This window comes from Mustelus asterias, chromosome 10 (assembly GCF_964213995.1).
Source record: "Mustelus asterias chromosome 10, sMusAst1.hap1.1, whole genome shotgun sequence".
NCBI lineage: Eukaryota > Metazoa > Chordata > Chondrichthyes > Carcharhiniformes > Triakidae > Mustelus > Mustelus asterias.
In genome coordinates this window covers 4,861,568-4,887,747 of record NC_135810.1, presented here as the reverse complement: position 1 = coordinate 4,887,747, position 26,180 = coordinate 4,861,568, and the positions used below count along the sequence as shown (strand labels likewise).

The 26,180-nt window shown below is 43.1% G+C and overlaps 1 protein-coding gene across 1 annotated transcript in view; it reads right to left on the bottom strand.

Annotated features, from left to right (window-relative positions):
• Positions 1–5,302: 5,302 nt before the first annotated feature.
• LOC144499520 (serine/threonine-protein kinase 24-like) overlaps positions 5,303–26,180 on the bottom strand; it is a 39,245-nt gene continuing 18,367 nt past the window's right edge. Inside the window, exons 4-12 of the mRNA XM_078221563.1 lie at positions 20,372–20,428; positions 17,262–17,370; positions 17,044–17,182; positions 14,309–14,540; positions 12,135–12,280; positions 11,107–11,233; positions 9,862–9,930; positions 9,591–9,727; positions 5,303–7,046 (exon numbers count right to left, since the gene is read on the bottom strand). Coding sequence (XP_078077689.1) covers positions 7,010–7,046; positions 9,591–9,727; positions 9,862–9,930; positions 11,107–11,233; positions 12,135–12,280; positions 14,309–14,540; positions 17,044–17,182; positions 17,262–17,370; positions 20,372–20,428 — 1,053 coding nt within the window. The 3' untranslated portion in view covers positions 5,303–7,009. The remainder of the gene's footprint in view (positions 7,047–9,590; positions 9,728–9,861; positions 9,931–11,106; positions 11,234–12,134; positions 12,281–14,308; positions 14,541–17,043; positions 17,183–17,261; positions 17,371–20,371; positions 20,429–26,180) is intronic.

Genomic DNA, 26,180 nt, shown 5'->3' with positions numbered 1-26,180 from the left:
CGGCGCCTGTTCAGGTACACGGAGGGAGAATTTAGCACGGCCAATGCACCCTAACCAGCACGTCTTCGAGAGCATTCAGGAGGAAACCCACGCAGACACAGGGGGAATGTGCAAACTCCACACGGACTTTGACCCAAGCCGGGAATCAAACTCAAGTCTCTGGTGCTGTGATGCAGCAGTGCTAACCACCATGCTTTCAGCTGTCAAAAGGTGACCAACCTCTCATCATCTTTGGTGGTTGGCGGGAGGGGGTGAAGTGGTGTTTGCTGGGCTTTCTTCTTCACCATGGTACGGCCACCCACCTGCTGGCACTGTTGTACGATTTGGAATGTTACTTTGACCTCCTCAGCCCATTGCTGGTTGCTGTCGAGATGTTGCTGGGACTGGCAGCTGCATTGTCAAAGGTGATGAATGGAGTTGAACATTAGAACTGTCACGTAGAGTTATTATCCAGTTATATCAGCCTATGACAGGAGAAAATTACAGCTGTCAGCCCCATGCTTGACTATGTATCAAAGTTCTCATTCTGAAGTTCAATCCCCTCCTGTACCCTTGCTTCATCCCAACTTTGTAACCTCCTCCAGATCTACAACACTCAGATAGCTGCACTGCTCCAATTCTGGCCTCTGGTGTCCCTGATTTTAATCACTCCATTAATGATAGTCGTGCCCTCAGCTGCAGGGCTCTAAACTCTGGAATTCCCTAGGGGATATGGGCCTAGAGCAAGTACATGGAGTTAGGCCCACAGATTAGCCACAATCTTATTGAAAGACGGAGCGGGTTCGAGGGGCTGAATGGCCTACTCCTGTTCCTATGTTCTCTCCTATGTTTCACGACTTAAAAGCGATCTCATTGACCAAGCTTTCGGCTGCCTATCCTTGTGGTGCTCATCTTGTATTGGAGGGGTTGGTGATCGGGCGGCTCCAAAGGACAGTGTTTCACCTCTGTGCATTACATGGGATTACCCAAATGTTGTTTCTTCCTTCCTTACCTCCACCCCACCCCCTCCCAAATCCTGGTGACGAGATGCTTCATCTTACGCTGCCCAAAGCTGCAGGCTCCTTTGACTGCTTTTGAAAAATTCAGAAACTAAAGGTGAAAGGATTGCGACAAAGGAAGGACACCACCGCAGATTGAGCAGGGCCCAGGGGAAAAAATACGGTAAACCCAGAGATAACGGCCACCCCATTCACTGTGTTCTGAAAAGAACTTATTTTTCTGAACTAGGATTGTACTTTGCATCAGAATTCACAATTTATTTAAAATCACTTAAAAGCTTACAAGGAATTTCAATACATTGTTTAATGACAGAAGCAAGGATTATATACAAGACTATAAACTGTCAGCAATGTTACATAAAATGAAATTTACACTTAATTAGCATCTTTAATAAGTATCCCGTCATTATTAAACATCTTAAAGGACAGATTTACTGCAATACTAGCTCTTTACATACAATTATAAAAATATTGTCTTTTTAATTGAATCACTCCGTACATTATACCTGTGTTGAAGAACGTTTCCTGATGATCCTACTACTTTATTGCCATATAATAATTACAGTTTCCTTTGATTGTAAAGAAATTGTGGTTATCGGGAGAGAATAGGTACAAAACCGCAACTTACGTACCGTTCAAATTACTAAAAAGACGTCCTCTTAAAAGTGCAGCCAGGTGTACACACAAACTAAATAAGGATACAACAATGGTGGCAAGTGCAGCTCAAGACCGTAAGAAAGGACACAGAATGAGTCATGGCACTTGTTATGGAAACATCGATAGCTTAAAGCTTATAATTAGTAGACAGTGCCGAAAGTCACCTTCCTCTTTAAACTACCAATCGTATAGTGCAAACTAGTGTGAAATAGTCACCTTAAAGAACAAAATAACTTAAGAATGGAATGCTATCAGATATTCAAGTTAAGAGATTTTCTTTTTACTGAGCTTTACATAAATGGCTCTTTGCAACTAGTACCTGGGTTACGTACTGTTCTGTAAATAGGATTTTTTTGACTTGGCCAGCAGTGCAGTGTTACTTTGGACAAGCGGCACATTTCTCTTTTAAACCGGACCCAATGATTGGGAAACACTTCTTAGAACTGTACAAATGATCGCAGATCACGTAACTTATCCGGTCGACAGAAGTGTTAGCTACAAGTTTACGAAACAGTGTGCTGTCAATTTTTAAAAAAATTATCAGTTAAAGGGTGCGTAACGCGGGTGCGAATGAGCAGCGGGATCACTTCGAAATAATCTCAAGAGGAAACAATAGCTGTTCTTCTCAACCACTAAGTTTCAAAGTGGATCACAACCTGAAACCAGAAGAAAAAAAATGCCCAACCGCAAATTGGAAAGCAAATCTTACAGATCAAATAGGACTGCCTGCTTAGTGTGTTAAAACATTTTTACGTTGCTTTTTTTTTAAAAAAGTGGATGAAAGTACCGTTGCGTTTCATTTGTCTTCAGAATTGGGATGAAAATGTGAAAATCTAAGTGCTGATTCGGCAAAAATAAGAAGCCACCTCACACTCTTGTACTTCACCGCTATTTATATTGGCACAATTGGAGATAAAACACTGCATTTCAGCCTCATCTGTGACTGCATGACAGACCTTTCTTCAGACAGGCTGAATGGATTGGAAAGCTTAGTCTGTCACCAGTGCTTGAATCTTTATTTTTTAAAACCTTCAACAGTACCCCTGAACCCGAGGGTATTCGGTTATGAAGCATAATCAGAAGGTCACAAGCACGCGACATGGAGTAAAAGGATTAATTATTGGTTATCCAGGGAAATACAAAGATTGCACTTGTGAAACTGCCAAAAGAATGCCGTAAATGCCATCAACTTGAAGACTATTTAAAATCCAATCTGCATTGTACACCAGAATTTCTAACACTCAAAGTCACACAATTTTGATGTACATCTTTGCTATGAAGTAAAATTATCTATTGCTTATTCCTCAAATTAATTTAGACTTCATGTAAATTAAGCAGTCGAAACAAATCATTGGCCTGTGTACAACTTTGAGATGCTCATCTACACCTTCATACACAATCTCCCCATTCCAACATCTCTCAACTTGTCCCTCAGGTGTCTCAACACAAGATTCAAATGATACGCCACACTTTCCATTTTTCAAACTGATCTTTAAAACAGGCATCAGTGATAAGATATTGTAACTGCTCCGGGTAACTCCTCCAACAGGATATGGGGCCGCCTTGTAAAAATCTCCTCTTAAGAGAAAGGGGGGGGGGGTTACTGACAAGAATGCGTAAAAATCATAAAGGGGTTTTATAGGGTTGATATTCACCCTTGTGCGTGAGACCTGAACTAGGGACCATCAATGTATGATAGTCACTAATAAATCCAATAGGGAATTCTGGAGAGGGTGGGCAAAATGTGGAACTCATTACCATGGAGTCATTGAGAATTGTAGAGGTGCATTTAAGTAGAAATTGGGCAAACAGAAGGGAGAAAGAAATAGAAGGTTAGCAGAGAGAGGAAGTAGGGATGGGAAGAAGGCTCATGTGGGACACAGACAATGACATGGGCCAGTTGGACAATCACCTGTGCCTATGCTGTAAATTCTACGTACAAAATGTAAATTAGCAGCAGCTGTCTGGGCCTTACAGTGGTGATTACAAAAATAGCAGTATCACTGCCTAACTCACATATGAACAAAGCGTTGACCAGGGTAGACCTCCCTCATGACAGGATGGATGGGACTGCTCCGAATTCAACCAGAGGTCAGAGGGGGGAGTCGCTGGGAGAATGCTTCTTTCTGTCTGTATTTAACCATGCACTTGCCAGACAGAACACTCAGGACAGGGGAGGCACCAACACCAAAGGAGCTACACTTGAAAGAACATCGTTCTGTGGCATTTCCGTTCTGTGCATAATGCCATTCAAAAGGACAAACATGACTTCGACATGTTGAGGGGCGGTGTATATTCAGCCATTCTCTCCCCACCCCCCCACTTTGATAAATTGACTTTTTTGACATCAAGGAAAGGGAGAGAAAATGACAAGGGGTTTTGGCGACTCTTCCATTTCTTGGTGGTAAAAAATCAAGCTAGCTTGGAAAATCTCAGCAGGTCTGACAGCATCGGTGGAAGGAGTCTGGATGACCCTTCGTCAGACCTGTGGCGAAGGGTCATCCTGCCACAAAACATTGGCTCTATTCTCTCTCCACAGGTGCTGTCAGACCTGCTGAGATTTTCCAGCATTTTTCTGTTCTTGTTTCAGATTCCAGCATCCACAGTATTTTGCCTTAATCAAGCTATTTTGCTAATTGTGTTTCCTTCTGTGAAAGCTCCCTGAACAGGACAGATGACAAAATATCAGAACTTGGAGGCTTCCAGTGTAATGACGGGGAACATTTCTTAATCTTGCAACCTGCGCCGAAATGTCACCAACCAGATACAGCAAGTCCACATTCTAGGGGCAAGTTTAACTTAACCCACACACTGAAAAACAAACAGGAGCGGGTACGACGCTGGTCTCATAGCCTGCTCCATCAAACTGAAGCTCTGAAAGGTAATTCCAGGGGTCAGACCTAGCTTGGCGGCTCTCCTTCCTTTACACCTAGGGAATCGTTTCATCAGTTAGGATAAATGTCTTGCTCCAACTGGGAAAACTGTGCTCCTGCATGGATGTGTCACTGAGTATAAAAACCTGGAGTTCCTCAGCTTAAGGGGACATTTTCAGTGAAAGGCTGAGACTATCATGAGTGTTAAAATGTAGTCATGATGTGGAGATGCCGGCGTTGGACTGGGGTAAACACAGTAAGAAGTTTAACAACACCAGGTTAAAGTCCAACAGGTTTATTTGGTAGCAAAAGCCACACAAGCTTTCGAGGCTCTGAGCCCCTTCTTCAGGTGAGTGGGAATTCTGTTCACAAACAGAACTTATAAAGACACAAACTCAATTTACATGAATAATGGTTGGAATGCGAATACTTACAACTAATCCAGTCTTTAAGAAACAAAACAATGGGAGTGGAGAGAGCATCAAGACAGGCTAAAAAGATGTGTATTGTCTCCAGACAAGACAGCCAGTGAAACTCTGCAGGTCCACGCAACTGTGGGAGTTACAAATAGTGTGACACTATTTGTAACTCCCACAGTTGCGTGGACCTGCAGAGTTTCACTGGCTGTCTTGTCTGGAGACAATACACATCTTTTTAGCCTGTCTTGATGCTCTCTCCACTCCCGTTGTTTTGTTTCTTAAAGACTGGATTAGTTGTAAGTATTCGCATTCCAACCATTATTCATGTAAATTGAGTTTGTGTCTTTATAAGTTCTGTTTGTGAACAGAATTCCCACTCACCTGAAGAAGGGGCTCAGAGCCTCGAAAGCTTGTGTGGCTTTTGCTACCAAATAAACCTGTTGGACTTTAACCTGGTGTTGTTAAACTTCTTACTGTGTTAAAATGTAACCAGTGACAACTTTGTATTGGATGTAATGTGACCAATGGGATGAAGATGTAAGGGTCATCTGACCCAGTAAAACAGTGATGCAATAGTCAGCTGATTCACTATAAATAAGGAACTATGTAGAATTATGGGAAGCTTGGAGTGGCCCAGGGTGAGGCCCCAAGTTTGGAGTAATGATGTTTCTTTATTAAACCCTTTCTTTGATTTACAAGTTGGAGTAAGTTTTGTTATATTTTCATTAGCTGCATTTTGAAGAATTCCTTCTGAAGGAACAATGAGTTCTCGACTGATTTATGGGTTTTGGCACACACCAAGTCTGATTTGGCCTCATTTGTGCTGGACATTGTTGAGCTACTGGAGTCTCCCTTAAAACCTCCTAAAAGTTGTGCTATGGATCAGCTGTTACCATCTGTAACCAGATCTGAAAGATCTGAAGCCACATGCTGGCACACTCTCTGAAACCCAAGAGAAACTCGCTTTCTGATGCAGAAAATAAATCATTTGAGCCGACACGCCTAGAAATCGATGGTTACATTTTTGCAGAGGTCATCTTATGGCGGTTCAAAACTTGATTTACAGGATTTGAAGGGTAATCGGGTATCGTGCACGGAAAGAAGATCTTGACGCCATGTTTCTTAAAGGGACAGACACCGTTCTGGTTGCATAGCTTTGCCTTATCTAGGAGGAGTGTAAAGAGAGGAACATCGCGAAAACCAGTGATTTCAGGCTTAACTTAGATTACCACAGAAAACGAGCTGGTGACCATAGAAACCTTGGCGGCAGCCTGTTGTCCTGATTTATTCCAACGTAACCGTTGCCGATGACATGCGGCTTTTATGTCACCCAAGGTGCCGGGTTTCAAACAAGATATTTAATTTGGACCAAGGCTTTTAAAACAAAACAGGACATACAGAGGGGAAAGCAATATTTAGATGACTTGTGAGCTCTGGAGCTTTCTCAAGTTGGATATTAATTATCCAAAAATTGGCCAGACTCTGGAAATAATTAAAATAAAAGTCACCTGAACATTAACCAAACTTGACAGGTAAATCAGCAAGGCAATATTATGGACCTCTCGGAGAATCACTCACAAAACATTATCTACATAAGCATTCGGTTGTTGATGCGATTTGTACAATTATGCCCCTAATGCACTCTCAGGATTTTCATCTGAAGTAAAAATGACTCTCTGTACAAATATACACAAAGAAGCAAGAACCTCTCAATCTCCCAGGAAAAAAAAAACCATCAACTTAAAGCAGGGTACCTGAGATGCTGCAGAGGTTTCAGTACCCTATCCCAGCCCTAAATATACAATTTGGGATATAAAACGACAAAAAAAAAATCAGTAGGCATTTCACCCTACTTTGAAAATGTGCACTATGACAGAAATTAATAAAAAACTAATTCCTTTAAGCAGCACAAACTGATGGCTCCTCTGAGAGACTTCATCTTTTGATGTTGCATGCCCAGGGGTGGGTAGCCAGTGACTGGACAACCCTGGCAAGGTTGTGGTACAATGATCACCCTCAGAGCACCTCCTCAATGCAGACGGCATGGACCGAACATTAATCTTCAGTTGGAAGAAGTACCTGCCCCACTTAACGAATATCTGAAATAAGAAATGTTTCAATGTTAGTATTATTTGTTTTATAAGCAGATAAATCGAGAACATGATGCTCAATACCGGCCCTTCTTTCAAAATATTCTGCAAGGAAAGCACATTATTTGGTTTTTGACATTTAAATTACATTGCAGCTCTGCCACTGGGGTTACATGCAATTCAAGCCCATAAAATTAATTGGCAGGAAAATGCCAACTGGTCAGTCCATCAATCCTACCCCACACGATAATGGTTGGAACATCGTGACTGGGGTCACCCCCTTTTCACTTTCTCCCCTACTCGCTGCATTAACATATCCTCCTGGAAGAGGCAAAACACAAGAGAAAAAAAGGGAAAAAAAACTCTCTCCAAACCTCCCAATTGACAGGAGATTGTATCGATCATGTGTTATTAATAAAGACACTGACCATCAGTCTGGTGTGGTCTCCACGTCAACCCACTCAAGAACAGCTTCTTCTCTACTGCCATCAGGCTTTTGGATGGACCTAACTTATATTAAGCTGATCTTTCTCTACACCCTTGCTATGACTGTAACACTATATTCTGCACTCTCTCCTTTCCTTCTCCCCCGACGTACTCTATGAAAGGTAATGATTTGTCTGTATAGTGTGCACTTTATCCCAAAACATGTGACAATAATAAAGCAAATCAAATCAGGAATTGGTTCAACTCCCTCTTGAGAGTGATGCAAAGGCAGTATCTAGCACACCAGTGGCCCAGGGAGCGTGTTTGCCACTGGACCATTAATGACCATCACATAAATTATTTTTAACACCGCACTGTTATGTGTTATGACAAAACTGGCCTGCGGTTTAATCATTCAAATATCTTTTATTTTAAAAAAGCAATGACTTTGAAGCCATTGCAAATGTCACCCTCATGTGTGGGTACAAATTAAACTAATAGAACCTGCCTCCCTGAAGTAATCAGCATGTCTAAATCGCTTTGCACTCCTACAATAAAAAATTGATTTTCTCTCATTGGACTCCGGAGTGCTAGCTCTCTGAGTGGCCTAAAACAAGCATTGGTCTGGTATTCCCAGCACGTAGTGACAACACTGAGTCAAATTGCTTTTCAGAGCAATTATTCCCCTCACTCCTCTTGGAGAATAGCAACAACAAAAAAACGAACACGACAAATCGCAATTGTCATGTTAATGCTAAAGTCATCCGTACAGAGCTGTCTCCCAGAGGTCAAAATCTGCAGCCACTCCAATTGTTTGTGATTTTGACAGTGACAAGAATAGAGTTCGCACTTGTCTTCAACACTGGATAAAATAGTTTCACTTAAGGCGTACAAGCCAGGAAAGCTAATAATTATTTCAAGTGATTTACACTCGTACCCAGAATCACGCAACATCTTACTGCACAAAAACAGACTCTTTGGCTCAACTGGTCTACACTGTGTTATCCACCCTCTTCTACTCAACATAGCCTTCTATTCCTTCTCCCTCATGAGTTTATCTCACTTCTCCTTAAATACACCTCCACTATTCACCTCAATACTTGATCTGGTAACAAATTCTACATTCTGTCCCACTCCCTGGGTAAAGAAGGTTCCCCCAAATTTCTCATTGGGTTTATTAGTGATTATCTTTAACACCTGGGGCTCCTAACTGAGGATTCCTCCATAAGTGGAAACATTCACACTCGGTCTGTGATGAAGAATCATATCGCTTTATTCACACACTTAATAGGCAAAGTTAATGTTAACAGAATAGAATGATCACCGAAAAAGGATTAAAAAGCAGTGATTGTCTTATGAATTTAACAGATTGTTCAGGAAGGAACAATGAGCAGAACTTATAGCAGGAGAGGATACAGACACAGGAGTTTGGATTAGTCAGCTTATGCAGTTGGGAGGGGTGAGCCTGGAGAGCACTGGGACAGTTGAGTCTATGGATGATAAAGGTAGATGGGTGGAAGTGAGTAATATAGAGGTACAAGGAGTTTGTTTCCATAATTGAGAGAAGATGGGGTTGGAAGCTCAGCCCTTTGTCAATAGGATGCTGAGCTCTCAAGTCTGCTTCAGCCTGAAATAATGACCGAGGAATGAGGTCAGTCGCGAGGGTAAATAGTTTGCAGCAGAGGTGAATGACAACAGCAAGACTGTATTCAGGCAAGCAGCATGACAACACAGAGGCAGTGACGGTGTCCACAGCGGACAAGGAGAAACTGAGCCCAGGTCTGCAGGTAATGTCAAAATTGGCAGGGAGATGAGGAAGAGGAGGGGGCCAAGGAAAGAGTATTGGGCGAGTCTGCAGATAACAATATGGGGATAAAAACCACACAGATAATCTGATAAACATAAAAGCAGTAGATGGAATTCAACGTTGGTAAGTGGGAGATGATAGTTTGGTGAAAAATATAGTAATAACTAATATTACTTTGAGGGCAGGTTGAGTGATGTGGAAAAGCAGAGGGGTTTAAGGGTTCAGGCACCCAGGGCATTACTTGAATAGTTTAAATGAGCTGTGGGGAAACAATTTTGTTTCAACAATTGGGTCCAAAATATAAAACCAATGGAAAATACCTTTGAAGCCTTTGCACAAGCTGGGATACGAGTGTGTCGGAAATTCCTGGACAAGCCTCTTCTACCAAGAAAATAGCCTCCCTCAATTCTTCCACTGCTTCAGTATTACCTCCTCCAGCTCGGCTCTTCTCCTTGAGCTGAAAGAATATGCAATCCATCAATCCACTGGGAATGCGTGTCAATCCCAATTCATCAATACACCAGGAATACGCAATAAGGGATACATCCCCTGTTCCCCGCTCCAAGCCCAAGGAAGTGAATTTTTGCATACCTCGGTAAATAATGGAGAAATAATTGTCGGTAAACACTGAGACAGCGTGTGCTTTGGAGTATCTTCTACCTACGGAAGTTGAGAGTTACAAGTTAATCTCCTTAGAATTGGCAGTCTACAGCTCTGCTTCAATGAAACAGGATAGTGGTTAAGGAGAGACACAGGGCCATATTTCTCAGCAAACCGCAACGTTAATGGGTGAACAGGCTGTTGGAGGGTAGCTAGTTGACATATTTGCATCTTCTATTTCCCGATGCAGCTGTTTTCAACAACACTGGCCGTTTTCTTTAAGCAATGTCTCTTAGTCTGGTTTCTGGATCCAGTGACTGGAATTTCTTTAACAATAATTACATGCATTCTTCTTTTTACAGCACAGGAGCTGGGCATTTGGTCCAATAATCTAAACCTGGTGTTTATGTTTCACTCCCACCTCATTTCCACTCATCAACCAAACCTTCCTTTGCCCTTCACGTGTATATCAGTGTGATTCTCCTCACCCATTCCATGTGGGAGTGAGTTCCAAATTCTAACCATCCTCTATGCTAAGAAATTCTCTCCTGAATTCTTCATTAGATTTAATAGTGGCTATTTCATATTTTGTCCTTTTTGTTTTGAACTCTATATCTACCCTATCAAACGCACTCAGGTTTTGAGAGAGATTTCTAGCGGGTTACTTTTAAAAATTCGATCTTGGGGTGTGGGTGTTGCTGACTGGGCCAGCATTTATTGCCCATCCCTAATTGCCCTTCAGCTGAGGGCATTTAAGAATCAACCACATTGCTGTGGCTCTGGAGTCACATGTAGGCCAGACCAGGTAAGGACATTAGTGAACCAGATAGGTGTTTACAACAATCAACAATGCATTCATGGTCAGACTTTTAATTCCAGATTTTTATTGAATTCAAATTTCACCGCCTGCCATGGTGGGATTTGAACCCGGGTCCCCAGAGCATTACCCTGGGTCTCTGGATTACTAGTCCAGCGACAGTACCACTGCCTCCCCACTAGCCTTCTTTCTTTCACTTGTTCAATCTTGCTTTGCATGAGTTGCTTGGCAGATGCTAAATGGGATTTCCTGAGACCTGTTGGCAATTACAGGATAGCATAGCATAGAATCTCAACATTGGCTAAGCTACTGAAGACAGAATGCTGCAGTCCATCTCATCCACTAACCAGTAATTTAAGAGCTCCATGAAGACTATTTTTTTAAAAACCAAACTTAAAAGATGGAGACATCAGTTGTACCTGAACCCTCTCGATAAGATCATCGGGTTGTGCAGCACCATTCTGCAACTTGATAGGATCTTTCTCTTTGATTGTGAAGATCCAGTCACTTGTGTCATTTCCTCCTGATGCTTGTCTGTCACTTTCCCTAATATTATTAATTAAAGAAAACATTATTGCTTCATCTATCCTGTAAAATCATTACACCAGGAACAAAAATAAAAGCTATTTTGGCATCCATCTACATGTGGTCAAATTCCCCCTCCAACTCAATTTTCAAGTTTGCTGATGACACCACCATAGTGGGTCAGATCTCAAACAATGACAAGACGGAGTACAGGAAAGAGAGTCTGGTGAACTGATGCGACAGCAATAATCTCTCTCTCAATGTCAATCAAATGAAGGGGATTGTCAGAGGCGTTGGGAAGCGTAGTGGGGGACATGCCCCTGCCTACACCAAAGGGGATGGACAGACGCTTCAGGCGTCCTGATCACCTGCAACGCGTGCGTGCGTGCGGTTTGCTCGTTCTCCCAGTGTCTATGTGGGTTTCCTCCGGGTGCTCCGGTTTCCTCCCACAGTCCAAAAGACGTGCTGGTTGGGTGCATTGGCTATGCTAAATTCTCCCTCAGTGAACCCGAACAGGCACTGGAGGCAACTAGGGGATTTTCACAGTAACTTCATTGCAGTGTTAATGTACGCCTACTTGTGATACTAATAAATAATAAACTTAAAAAACATCCTTCTTCAGAGAAGGACACCAAAACTGCACACACTACTCCAGGTGTGGCCTCATCCACACCCTTGAAATGCATAGCATGGACATATTTATGGGGCGGTAGATAAGGGAGAAGGAAATATAAGGATACGTTGATAGGGTGAGATGAGGAGGATCACATGGAACTTACACACCAGCATGGACTAGATGGCCCGGGTCTGCGCCATAAATCCTAAATTAAACTCAGCAATATTTCATCTACAACTGAGCATGTTTTACTGAAAGTAACTGAGCCTCGAGGAGGAACCGGATGAACAGAAATGGAACACTTACGAGTCAGATTCGTCTGAGCTGGAATGATCATGGTTCTGTTCTGCTTTCCACCTCTTGTACCGGTCAATTAGTTCTGTCAAGTAAGAGGTCTTCTTGGAATTTCGTATTATGAATTTATGCTTCAGCAATTCTTTTGCCGTAGGTCTCTTAAGAAAATAAACAAAACATATTAGTCATTCCTGCGTAAACAGCAAAGCAGAAGCTACTTATCGTTTCACACCATCATGGGTACAAAATCATTTCTGTGCACTGGGTGCTTGGGACGATGAACTTCAGAAACACTTCTTTCTTGATATAAGATCTTTAGAGAAACGGGCACATGCGCATTGTTATAGCCAGCCACAAGTACAAACATCACAAGTGCAATAAGTGACTGCACTTCAAAAGTACTTGATTGCTACAAAGAGATGTTTTGTTTGAGAGACAATTTAAATACAAGTTCTTTCTTTCCTGTTTTTGTATGTTGTTCACAAATGCCTCGAATTTTCCATTCTTAAGCTCTGACATTTAGACCCAGAACTGCAGTAAGTATAACCATCGGAGTCAAAGCCATCTGAAAATGTTTCCAATGCAGCTGCAGTAACAGGCCAGTCGCAGTCTAATGAGACCTTTAAAGTTTGATTTTGTTCTCCGATTTCCCCCGAGTCTGCATACATATTCAGGGTGATAAGAGCGACATGCCTGCAGTAAACAGACAAATGGGCTACCCAAGGGTCTGTCTGAACCTGTTCAACTTCTGCACCAACGACCTACTCTGCAACCCAGTCCCAAGCGTTTAGCGATGCAGATGACATCTGCTGTGGGATACAGGCTCAGACTTTATGTGAGCTGGAAGACACACAAAACAATGATATTGCAAAGCAGGCTGACGACTGCAAGACTTGATTCCTAAAACCGAGTACCAGTAATAGGGTCTCTAGTACATTCCACCTGCATGGTGCCAGTGCTAACAGGGAACTGAACATTACTCTGGGCGGCCAGGGACTGAAGCATGATTTTTATTTAGGTGTCACTCTTACCAGAGCCCTCACAAACCAGACAAAACTTCAAGACTATAGAACAATATTAATCCCCCAATAACTTCCTCAGTAAACTGGCCGATACCTCATGGGGATCACAGGCCAAAACCCTAAGGGCCTCTGTTCTTGCCATCATTTACCCAACTGTAGAATGCTGCGTTACCAGTATGGTACTAATCTGCCCACAATAAACTTAATGATGTGCAACTCAACTCTACAATGCGCATTATGGCAGGTAGTCTTTGACCAACTCAGCTGTCTTGGTTCACAGTCCCACATCAGGAGGGTAATTGCAAAGGCAAATGACTGGCAAAGGTCCCACTCTAATCCAAGCCTGCTCTTATTCAATTACCTCCTCAACCCACCGACAGTACACCTTTCCTCATGCCAACCCGTACGGTTAAACCCACCCTGCCAAGAAATAACAGCTGAGGGCCAATGGCAGGAGAAAACATCCACCAGAAACCACTCCCTCATCACAGACACCACTGCACGCCCAACTGGCTATGATCTCCCACACTGACAGACTGACCAAGGCTTCCCTACAGCCACCCAGTATCAGGGAGCCACCAAGACCATCAGGTTGCAGCTCCAATGTCTTACACTGTCACGGAATAGCTGTCTGCTGACTAAATGTGAAACTTGGCTTGAAGAACGCCATCCAGCCACTGAGAGGGCCATTGTTTGACTCCGTCTGTCATCATGCACACGCCAAATAAATAAATAGGCATCAACACTTCTTGGGATTAAAACATGCTAGTCTGTACCTACAGAACTGTTGGCATAAAATAACTTAGCATCTGTTCTCTACTCAGGGACAGCAAGAGACAACAGCTGGATTGGTCATGAAAAGGTATTGATCTGAAAGGTTCATTCCATCTCTTTCCATGATGCTGTCTGACCCACTGAGTTTTTCTAGCAATGTCAGTTCTTATTTGTTGGATTGGTGACAACTTTCAATTGGCTAAACCCGGGTACACGCTGGAGACCAGGGGAAAAAGTCTCTGGAGAATTTGGGTGCTTGGGAAAAAATAATCAATTTAATTTGGAATAACAGACAAGGTTATTATATCCAGCCCCCCCCACCCCCCCCCCCCCCCCACCACTCGCACTTTTTTTGTTTGCAACAAGATCTTTAGATTTTAAACCACTTACAAAACTTGGTTCTTTATTCAAGCAGGCTTCTACAAATTCTTTTAGGGGTTTGCTGTAATTTCCCTCCAATGTTGGTGCATTGTTCTTTGGAATAAGGAATAAAACTTTCATTGGATGTAGCTCTGAATGTGGTGGCTCTCCTTTCGTAAGTTCTATTGCGGTTATTCCCAAAGACCAGATATCAGCCTGTGAAAACAGAGGGCAAAAAGGGCAAATTATTTTGTAGTAACTTCTAAAGATTTGTTTCTCAATCAAGTGCGGAGTTTAATTCTTTCAATACACTTGGTTAAACATCAAGATTATTATTGTTTCAACTTGAGCCAAATTATAAACCACCGCACATTTTTTGCTAACAATCTCAGAATGTAATTTATCCCATTGAAGCCACAGCATTTGCATGGCTGGTCCAGTTGGGCTGCTAGTCAATGGTGTCCCCTAGAGTCAAAGAGGTTTACAGCATGGAAACAGGCCGTTCGGCCCAACTTGTCCATGCCGCCCCTTTTTTTAAAAAAAAACCCTAAGCTAGTCCCAATTGCCTGCATTTGGTCCATATCTCTCAATACCCATGCTACTGACTAAAGGACAAAATTGTACCCGTCTCTACTACTACCTCTGGCAGCTTGTTCCAGAAACTTACCATCCTCTGTGAAACAAATGCCCCTGGACTCTTTTGTATCTCTCCCCTCTCACCTTAAACCTATGCCCTCTAGTTTTAGACTCTCCTACCTTTAGGAAAGAATATTGACTATCTAGCTGATCTATGCTCCTCATTATTTTATAGATCTCTATAAGATCACCTCTCAGCCTTCTACGCTCCAGAGGAAAAAGTCCCAGAATGTTCTGAAGCTTTCAACAATCTCCAGCCATTTAATATATGGACAGCATCTATCGACTGAGGATATTTTAAAGAGTACCTTCGATTCACTGGTTACTTGATTCAGAACGCACCATGGATCAAACATTGGGTCTTCCAGCAAAAGACTCAGCACCTATGTACAGCACATCAGTACTGCATTAACTGAGCCAATTACACGGTATATTCAGTGACCACGAGATTACACATCAATTTCCGCTGTCAGTATTTGAAGATTTAGGAAAACAGTTGAACAGAAAACGGTAGTCAAAAGATCAAACAGAAATACTTTATATCTTTCAATCTATATGCCAATTTATAAAGTAAACGCAGGGTTAATTTAAGACACAGGATCCGTGCACACCAGTTTGAGAATCATTCTGGTCCATGCTGGTGTTTATGCTCCACACAAGCTTCTTCCCACTCTACCACTGCTTTGGCAGCGTATCATTCTACTCCTTTCAAGAATGACTCAGCCCAGGAGGCCACCATTTGGTCCGCTGTACCTGTGCCAGCTCTTTGGTAGAGCAATCCTGTTAATCCCCACTCCCCTGTTCTTTTCCCATAGCCCTGTAGAAGCTTTTCCTTTCAAGTATTTATCCAATTCCCTTTTGAAATTTACTACTGAATCTGCTTCCACTACCCTTCCAGGCAGTACATTCTAGATTTGCTTTGTGTAGGAAAAAAAAACACTCATGTTGCCTCCAGATATTTTGCCAATCATTTTAAATCCGTGTCCTCTCTGGTTATCAACACTTCTGTTACTGGAAACAGTTTCTCCTTATTTGCTCTATCAGACCTTGTAAACTTTTTGCAAACTTCTCAGCTCCAATGAGAACAATCCCAGTTTCTATGGTCTTGTTACAGAACTGGAGACACGATTTGCTGGCACCATTCTAGTACAGCTGTTCTGCACGCTCTCCAAGGTCTTGACACCCTCCCTAAAGTGCGGCGTCCAGAATTGAACACAATATCTAGCTGGGACACAATCAGTGATTTATAAGGGTTTAGCAAGTTTCTCCCTTGTATGTTTACCTAGCTTCTCCTTAAACGCATCGATGCTACTCACCACAATGACCTCATATGGTAGTGAGTTTCAGTCAACCCAAATAGGCGGGCCATGATTTTTTTTATTGCTGACACAGATGTCAGAGTTATCCTGCAACAACAACTTTCATTTCTATAGTGGCTTTAACAGAGTAAAGCAACCAAGGTGCTACACAGGAGCTATGGTTTGATACCAAGCCACAAGGTGGTATTGGAACAGGTGAGGAAAAGCTCGGTCAAATACATAGGCTTTAAGAAGCCTCGTAAAGTAAAAAAGAGAGGTAGAAAGATGGAGAGATTTGGGAACAGAATTCAGGAGCTTTGGACCCAGGCAGGTGAAGCCATAGGTGGAGTGAAGAAAATGAGGAATGTGCTCGAGGCCAGAATTGGAGTGTTCTGAGGACTGCAATCAGTGGATTACCGAGACAAGGAGGAGTGAAGCCATGGACAGCTTTGGAATCAAGGATGAGAATTTTAACTTTGTGGTAATGCCAAAACTGGAATCAATGCAAACCAGCAAGCTGTGGGGTGATGGTGAATGGGTACTTGCCGAAAGTTAGGGTAAGAGCCGCAGATCTTTGGACGAGTTGATGTTTACAGTGGATGAAAGGTGGAGTTCCAACGGGAGAGCACAGGAATAATGACATCTAGAGGTAACAAAGGCATGGATGGGAATTCTAACAATAGATGACTGAAGCATGGGCAGAGAAGCCAGACATTGTTATGCACACATCTGCAAACCCTGCCATCTCAAAAGGAATTGATTCTTCCAAGTATTGATCCACAGTTCATTCTGGATAAACGGTGGCAATCCGTACCTTTGAATCATGCCGACTGTTTGATAACTTCTGGTGCCATCCAGAAGGGCGTACCCACAAAAGTGTTCCTCTTTATTTGTGTGTCCGTCAGCTGCCCAGCAACACCAAAGTCTGCTAGCTTAACTTCACCTTGTTCCGACAGCAGGACATTGGCAGCTAGAAAAAGACAATGCAAATGTTAGAGAGAGACTTGAATACAATCACTTGGTTTAAAAATACAAGTGCCATTTCTCACCTTTGATATCCCTGTGGATTTTCTTTTCTGAGTGCAAGTATTCAAGGCCTTTTAAAATTTCCCTTAGTATTGTAGCAATCTGGTATTCATCCAGCGAACCGGGTTCTAACTAAGAAAAAAGAATCAAACCTTTAAGAACCTAGCAAAATATTTCAAACATAGGAGACGGCCATTCAGTCCCTTGACCATGTTCCACTGTTGTACTAGATCATGGCCGATACATACCTTAACACCATCTCCCAAGACTTAATAGGGGTGGCAACGTGGCACAGTGGTTAGCACTGTTGCTTCACGGCACCAGGGACCCAGGTTCGATTCCCGGCTTGGGTCACTGTCTGTGTGGAGTTTGCACGTTCTCCCCGTGTCTGCGTGGGTTTCCTCCGGGTGCTCCGGTTTCCTCCCACATTCCAAAGACATGCTGGTTAGGTGCATTGACCCAGACAGGTGCTGGACTGTGGCGAATAGGGGAATTTCATAGTAATGTAGTTGCAGCGCTAATGTAAGCCTTGCTTGTGATTAATAATTAAAAAAATAAATATAAACCCGTGCCGAACAAAAACCTACCAATGTCTGTCTTGGCATTTCCAACTGACCCAGAGGCTCAATTACTTGTTTTGCTGGAGAATATTGCAGATTTCCACACCCTCTATGACACCAAGGGGGGAATTTTCCCCATTTTGAGTCTAAGTGCCGAATCCGGGCGTCAAATAGATCCGCGCCCGGAATCCTCTTTCCAGCGCGCCCATACGCGTTTTGCCGGCTCCGGTCCGATTCGTGCTGTGGGCGGGGCTTAGCACTGCCGGACCGATCGGAGCTCTGAACTGCGCATGCGCAGTTCGAAAAAAATCTGACAGAGCGCGCCCCGGGCAGAAAAAAAGAAGCAGAAAGCGGAGAGAGCAGCTCTCTGACGGTCATCCTCTGGTCAGGGGTGGGGGTGTGACGTATCATCCTCGGGGGGGGGGGGGGGGGGGGGGGGGGGGGTGACGTATCATCCTCTGGGGGGGGGGGGTTCCGCTGCCAGTCTGCGGCCGATCCCTCCTCCCCACCGGAGGAACGAAGGATTCCCTCCGCCAGACTGGCCGCATACTTCAAACACCAAGACTGTCATCATTCACCTCAGCGTTCCGCCGGTGAGCTGAGTGAACTCGAACACGCAGTGGGAATTATCAATGTAAAGCTGCTTCAGCAGTGCAAAAAAAAACACACCATCCTCGCCGGGGTACCAAGAGACAACTCAAATCCAAATAAATAACTCAAGATTATTTATCCTTCTATTTACTCCTTCGGGACGAACATGGCTCATCTCACAAATCTACTTCGTCTTTGGCATTTACCCTGGTCGTTTCATTCTGTATCAGTGCCCTGAACAGATGGTGCAAAGAAAGTGTGGCACTGTTGCGTTCCGCTGAGGTGAATGATGACAGTCTTGGTGTTTGAAATATGCGACCACTCCGGCAGAGGGAATCGTTCCTCCGGTGGGGAGGAGGGATCGGCCGCAGACTGGCAGCGGACCCCACCCCCCCGGATGATACATCACACCCCCCCTTCCCCCCCCACCTCCCAGAAGATATGTCACACACCCTTCTCTCCCCCACCCCCCCCCAGAGGATGATACGTCACACACCCCCTTCTCCCACCACCGAGGATGAAACGTCACCCCCCCCCCTTCTCCTCCCCCCGCCCCAAGAGAATGACCTGGGTCAGAGAGCCGTTGCAGGTTCTGACCCCGCTCTTCAGAAGCTGCAGCGACGATTTTAGACTTTTATTTTGCAGGTCGGCTACAGCGCGGGCGGGGATCGGACCCGAAGACGGTAAAGTGGGATTTGGCGGTAGAGTTGGGCGCGCGGTTCATTAAGTCGATTTAAATGCATTTAAATCGTCAGGCCGCCTGACTCGGGTGTGGGCCGGACCCGGCGCCCAAATCGGGTGTCGGTAAAGCCACGATCTGCTCGGAATCGGGTGCAGATCGTGTTAAAGGCCCGACGCCCAACTTTACCGCGATTTCGCACCCGAAAACGGGCACTAAGTTTTGGTGAAATCAGGCCCCAAGTGATTCCTGACACTGCTCTTCAACGGGCGGGCTCCAATTTAAAAGTGGTGCCCCTTTTCCCTGGACTCCCCACCACCCCTGCTGGAGGGAACAGTTTTTACCTACCGTTTAATCATCGTAAAATACCTCAACTGAATCACCCTTTAATCTTCTATAAGTCAGGAATACATACCTAATCTATGTCCTCAAAATTTAACCCTTTTAGTTTCTTTTTTAGTGAATCCCCTCCAAAAGCAATACAACTGTCTGAATTACGGGGCTGAAATCTTGGCGCAGTAGTTCAAATGAGCTTTTTTGCACTATCGTTCATCTCACCATATCAATATAATCTTCCAATCTTACTCTCCCCAAATACTCATCTATCCTCCCCTTTACAAATCTGTCCATTTATTTGACCTGAGGAGGCAAGGTCTCCACAATGCATAATGACGCTCACGTTTCTTTTGGTGGAGTAGAAACAATGTCTGAATAGTCACAATTACTGCTCAGAGTGACAGCGTTTCAATATTGCAGTTAGTTCTCTGGATTATTCTTGCACTTCCTTTTCCTGATTTCAAAGATTTCAATATCAGACAGTCTTGCAACAGCTTTTAGCAGCATTTTAGATTAGTGGCACGATTGAGCCAGCGTTATAAAAATACTGCACATCTTCCACACATTATGAAGGGGAAGAAAGCTTGGAACTTTTCTGCTTCAAATTTAACGTTAATGCATTTTCTGGAATCTGCATTTCTCACAAAGTTACAAACTTCACTTTCCAGCTGCGCTGCTGAAATCTGGTTTAGAAAACTCCATGTGAAAATTAATATTAAGTAACGTTAGCACCCCTGCTATTGCAAGTTGGTCTACCTGGACTGGGTAGCTGGCATTGCCTCACTTTACTGCCACTGAGACCTACTTTCACTTCATGAAACTGTAGCTCCTACAAGATCTAGTCTGGGCAGTCACGAGAGCAATTACTGCACAGTGTCTCAGGCAGGGATCAAATTTCTATTTTATAAAATAAAATGCAACTTCCCAATGAATGCTCTGTAGCAAAATTTAAAAATAATGTACTTACCAGATCTAAGGCAGAGCCACCACCGAGATATTCCATGATAATCCATAGTTTTGTGTCCTGCATATCAGATGAAGAATGATCAAAAACCTGCTTACAGTTAATCACAACACAGTGACAAGCAATTTGAAAGGCTGGCCTTTTGCACGTGCCCCATTTCCTTCATTCCATCATTGGTTTCTGTGCCATTTGCTGCCTAAGCTCTGCAATGTGTTCCTTAAACCTCCCGCCTCTCTCTCTCCTCTTAAGACATTAAAATCTACTTTGTCCAAGCTTTGGGTCACCTGTTCCAGTACCTTTATGTGGCTGAGTGTAAAATTTTTACACTCCTTGTGGGACATATCATTGCCCTCGTGCAAGATGTTGTTGGAAGCTTTATACACAATGAACACAACTAAATCCAACATCAAAGGTTCCTATTAGCTCACTTTCCTTAGCAAATTTCAAATACTCCAATGCTTCTATGAAGGAAACAAATCAATGTGAAGGGTGAAAAGGCTGATGCAAAATAATGCATTACAGCAGAATCAAATTAGAACATCAATAGGAAGCTGTATGTAATACCTCAAAATAGAGAAAGACCGCAAGGTTATATCTTATTAAACTGAAAAATATGCTGCAACCTCTGTGAAGCACTTCATGGATTAAAGAAAGGTTGAACAGGTTAGGTTTAGACTCACTGAAGTTCAAAAACAGAGAGATGATCTTACTGAAACATATAAGATCTGGAGAGAATTTGATAGGATGGATGCCTGGATAAGGTTGCCTCTTGTGGGAGAGACTAGTTTAAAAATAAGAGGATTTCCTTTTAAGACAGAGGTGAGGAGTTTTTTTTTTTATCTCCCAAAGGGTCGTTGGTGCGTGGAATTTTCTTTGCCAGAAAGTAGTGGAGACTGGGTTATTGAATATATTTAAGGCGAAATTAGACAGATTTTTGTTAGGCAAGTGAATCGAGGATTATGGGGGTGGACAGGAAAGTGGAGCTGAGATCACAACCAGATCGGCCATGATTATTGAACGTTAGGACATGCTCAAGGGGCCAAATGGCCTACTCCTTCTTACTGAATGGTGGAGTAGGCTCGACGGGCCAAATGGCCTGCTTCTTCTAGCTCCCTAAAAATGTTATGCATAGAACTTACAGAACAGAAACAGGCCATTCAGTCCATGCCAGTGCTTCAACTCAACGTGAGCCACACCCTACTCTGCTCCACCTCACTTATTCAGCACATCTTTCACTCCTTTCTCCCTTCTGTATTTATCCAGCTTCCTCTTAAAATGCATATGTACTGTACACTTCAACCACTCCGTGACAACGAGTTCCACATTCTAACCAATCTTGAGTGAAGAAGTTTCTCCTGAATTCCCTATTAGATTTATTCGCGAGTATCTTATATTTATGACACCCAGTTTTAGAAGCATTTACCCCATGTCTACCGTACTGAATCCCTTCACCGCATTCACAAGCTCTATTAAGTCACCTCTCAAGCCTTTCCTTTGTTGGGAGGTTTGAGCCCAGAACCCCTCCCTCAGATGCGCCCGCTGTCACTCTCACTGATGTAAAATCAAAATATGGAAATTGTTACAGCTCAAGGTATTAGACAATAAAAAACCCGATGGAAAATTCACACCATCTAAATTTAAAAAGGATATTTTCTGTACTTCAAAAGTAGCAAACTTAAATTGCAAACAATATTTCATTTCAAATCAGATTTTATAGCCAATTTTATAAACGCAATATCTTATGCAATTGCATTTAGTCAAATGCAATATCTGCCAGATGTCACAAGAGCAGTCCTGAAAGCAAAAAGCCCCAAAATAATGAGGTTTTGTTTAGCTTTGATCTAATAGAGCAAGCATGAGGGTTCCTAATGGCCCAAGCACTTTAGAACATGCTGGGACAAGAAAGGCACTATGTAAATGCAAGTTCAGTGAATCTGGACAAAACCCTTGAACTGACTCAGTCAACTTCCAATGATGTAGGTTACAGAAGCTGGAACATTTTAATAAAAGTAGAATGGCAAGTTATTGTTTTGTACCTTTTCAGCGGTAGAATCACAATACAACACAAAGCCACGGCATATCATCAATCAAACATGTTATAGCAAAGTGAAGACCTACAGAAACGTCCATCTATACAACGGATCACAGGCTGAACTAAACTCTAAATCAGCTTGGATGCTGTAATGTGCAGGGCAAAGGCAGAGACTGGAGAAAGGCATTTCCCAATCACTTTTATCCACCCTCATTGATACTTACTGAATTACTCACGAGAGGGCAGCAGCAAGGTAGTGACTTCACATGAATATAGGACCACAGCCATACACCAAGAGCTGCCATTTATATGGCACCTTTTACATAGAAGACTCATAACGTTGTGACCTGTCTTTAACAGCACTGTGGTTTAGATAAGCTATTTACTATAGACTGCAAATACACCAATTAAAGATATAGGGCTTTTAAATGGGACAATGGAGAGGCACAGTGGTTAGCACTGCTGCATCACAATGCCAGGGGCCTGGGTTCAATTCTGGCCTTGGGTCACTGTCTGTATGAAGTTTGTATGCTCTCCTCGTGTCTGCGTGGGTTTCCTTTGGGTGCTCTGGTTTCCTCCCACAATCCAAAAATGTGCGGATTAGGTTGATTGGCCATGCTGAATTTCTCTTTAGTATCAGGGGGACCAGCTAGGGTAGGGCCTGGGTGGGATTGTTGTCGGTGCAGGCTCAATGGGCTGAATGGCCTCCTTCTGCACTGTAGGGATTCTATGATTCTAAAACATTGCAAGGCGCTTCACAGGAGCATTCCAGAACAGTACGACATGGAACAATACAAGGAGATAGTGGTCAGACGACCAACGGTTTGGTCAAAGAGAAAGGTTTTAAGAAGCGTCTTGAAGGGGAAAAGTGAGGTAGAGAGGTTCAGGAATGAAATTCCAGAGCTGGAGGCCCAAGTAACTGAAGACATAGTTATCAATGCTGGAGCGATAATTATAGGAAATGATCAATAAGTCAGAATTAGAGGTGTAGATATCTCGGAGGATTGCAACATGGAAGAATTAAAGGACGTAGGGATTTGAAAATCTGAATTTTAAAATTAAGATATTGCATGACCAGGAGGCAGGGGTGGTAGGGGAAAGGGACTGTCTGCGAGTTAAGACATGAGCAGCAGAGGTTTGGATGACCTCAAGTTTACGAGGGTGAAATATCACACCATTTCAGAGTGAAACAGAACTCAGAACTGCTGCATGTCGATAAGAACCCATAATGATAGGAAGAACTTTCAATTATGCAACACTTGTTATGACTTCAGGATATTGCAAAAGCCTTTATAGCCAACAAAGTGTTTCTGAAGTGTGTAATCACTGCTGTAATGTAGGCTGCGAGAATCACACAACTAAAACATAACCATCAGTGAAGCTGACAGAATTTGCCATTATTGATGTTACAGTGTGCAAGGCGCACGGCGAAGCGCCCAGCAACATGGGATGATTCATAACTCATGGAGTATCTCCTCCTTGTCACAAATTGCTGGACTTCCTTCTTGCTAATAATGGCAGGTAGCATGAACTCTCAATTCTATTTCCACAGATTTCTGGGTAGTTGACTATACTATATTCAGTCGCTTTCAAGTGTCTGAATTTTGGGACAAGGTATCCAAATAAAATGCCAATCATACTGTGGACACTGTCTTGCTTCCCAAACTGCAAAAAGGATGGTTACAGCTGTGGCTCAGTACTCTTGCCCCTGAATCCCATGGTTGTGGGTTCAAGTCCCAATTCAGAAAACGAGCAGAGAAGTCCAAGCTGATATCTCCAGTGCCAGTGCTGTTGGGAGTGCTGCATTATTGAAGGTATCAGCTTTCAAATGAGATGCCAAACCAAGGCCTCGCCTGCGCTCTCAAGGGGATGTGAAAGATCCCACGACCACTATTTTGAAGTAGTTCTCCCTGACCAATGCGTTTATCCCTCAAACAACAGATGCTCTGCTTCCAGGAGCTTACTGTGTACAAATTGGCTGCTACATTTTCGACTTTACAATCTTGACTAAACTTTGAAAGTATTTTAATGGATGTAAAACATTTTGGATGTCCTTAGGTTGTGCAAAATACAACGAAAACTCAAGTCTTTCTCCTTTTGTAAAAAATTGGTTTCACCTGGAAAAGCCAGTTGTTTTGATTTGCTGCACTCGTGTGCTCCGGGATGTTTCAACTTACAGAATCATAAACCTGGGCTGCGATATTCTATATACTTCCGCCCCCCCCCCCCCTAACTAAAAGAATGTAACTGGGCAAACTATATTTGCGAAACACATTCTTTGCTGAAATGTAAGCACACTGTCACAGGAACACAAGAAATAGCAACAGAGGCCATTCAGCCCCTCGCGCCTATTCTGCCATTCAATCTGATAATGGTTTATCTTCTACCTTGGTGCCATTTTCCCACACTATCTCCATATCGCTTGATATCTTTTAATATCCAAAAATCTGCCCATCATTGCCTTGAGCACACTCAATCACTGAGCTTCCACAGCCCTAGGGTAGAGAATTCACAAGATTCACCACCGTCTGAGTAAAGAAACTCCTCTTCATTTCAGTCCTAAATGACCTACCTCTTATTCTGAGTCTGTGTCCTTCGTTCTAGAACCCCCCCCCCCCCGCCACCCCAAAGTCAGAGGAAACATCCTTCCTACGTCTACCCTGTCAACCCTATAAGAATTTGAAAATGAAAGAATATTGTACTGTTGAAGATACTGTTTTTTTGGATGAGATATTAAGCCAACTTCCTGCCTGCTTCTTCAAATGGACATAAAAGATCCCATTACATTCTTTTCTGAAGAGCAGCAAGATCTCTGTTGGAGCATTGTGTACAGTTCTGGGCGACACACTATAGCAAGCATTGGAGAGAGTGCAGAAGAGGTTTACAAGAATGGTTCTAGGGATGAGAAACTTCAGTTACGAGGATAGATTGGAAAGGTTGGGACTTCTTGGAGAGAAGGCGGCCGAGAGGAAGTTTCATAGAGATGTTCAAAATAATGGCGGGGCTGGATAGAGAAACTGTTCCCACTCGTAAAAGGATCAAAAATGAGAAGGCACAGATTTAAAGTGATTTGCAAAAGCAAACATAATGCAAGAAAAAACCTTTCCACACGAGTGGTTAAGGTGGAAGTGTGGTGGAGGCAGGTTCAATTGAGATATTCAAAGGGGAATTAGATGACTACTTGAATAGAAACAATGTGTAGGGGTACAGGGAAAATGCAGGGGAATGGCACTAAGCCATATTTATCTTTGAGAGCTGGTGCAAACACGATATGCCAAATGGCTTCCTTCTGCACCGCAACAGCTGAGTGACTCACCCCTCAGCCAATGGCAACAAAACAGGTTAATTGGTCATGGAGCTGTTTTTGTGTAACCCTATGAGTGAACTACCGACAGTCATCACTTCCAAACAGTAATTACATTTCAAATATAATTTACAGCTGTGCAAGTGCTTTCAGATAATGAAACGTGCAACGTATTTTAAGTACAGGTTTTTTTACATTGTACTTACAACACAGCAAACCCAAGTGGTCTATGCTGGTGTTTCTGCTCCACACGAGTCTCCACCCATCCTACCTCTCAGCCTATCCAGCATTTGCTTCCACTTTTCTCCCTCGCTTCTGCTTAAACGCATCTTTGCTTTTTGGCCTCAACCCTGTGGTAGTGAGTTCCACATTCTCACCGCTCTCTGGGTAAAGAAGTTTTATCTGAATTGGATTTATCGGGTGAATATCTTGCATCGAAGAACCCTGTTTTGATCGCCCCCACAAATGGAAATGTC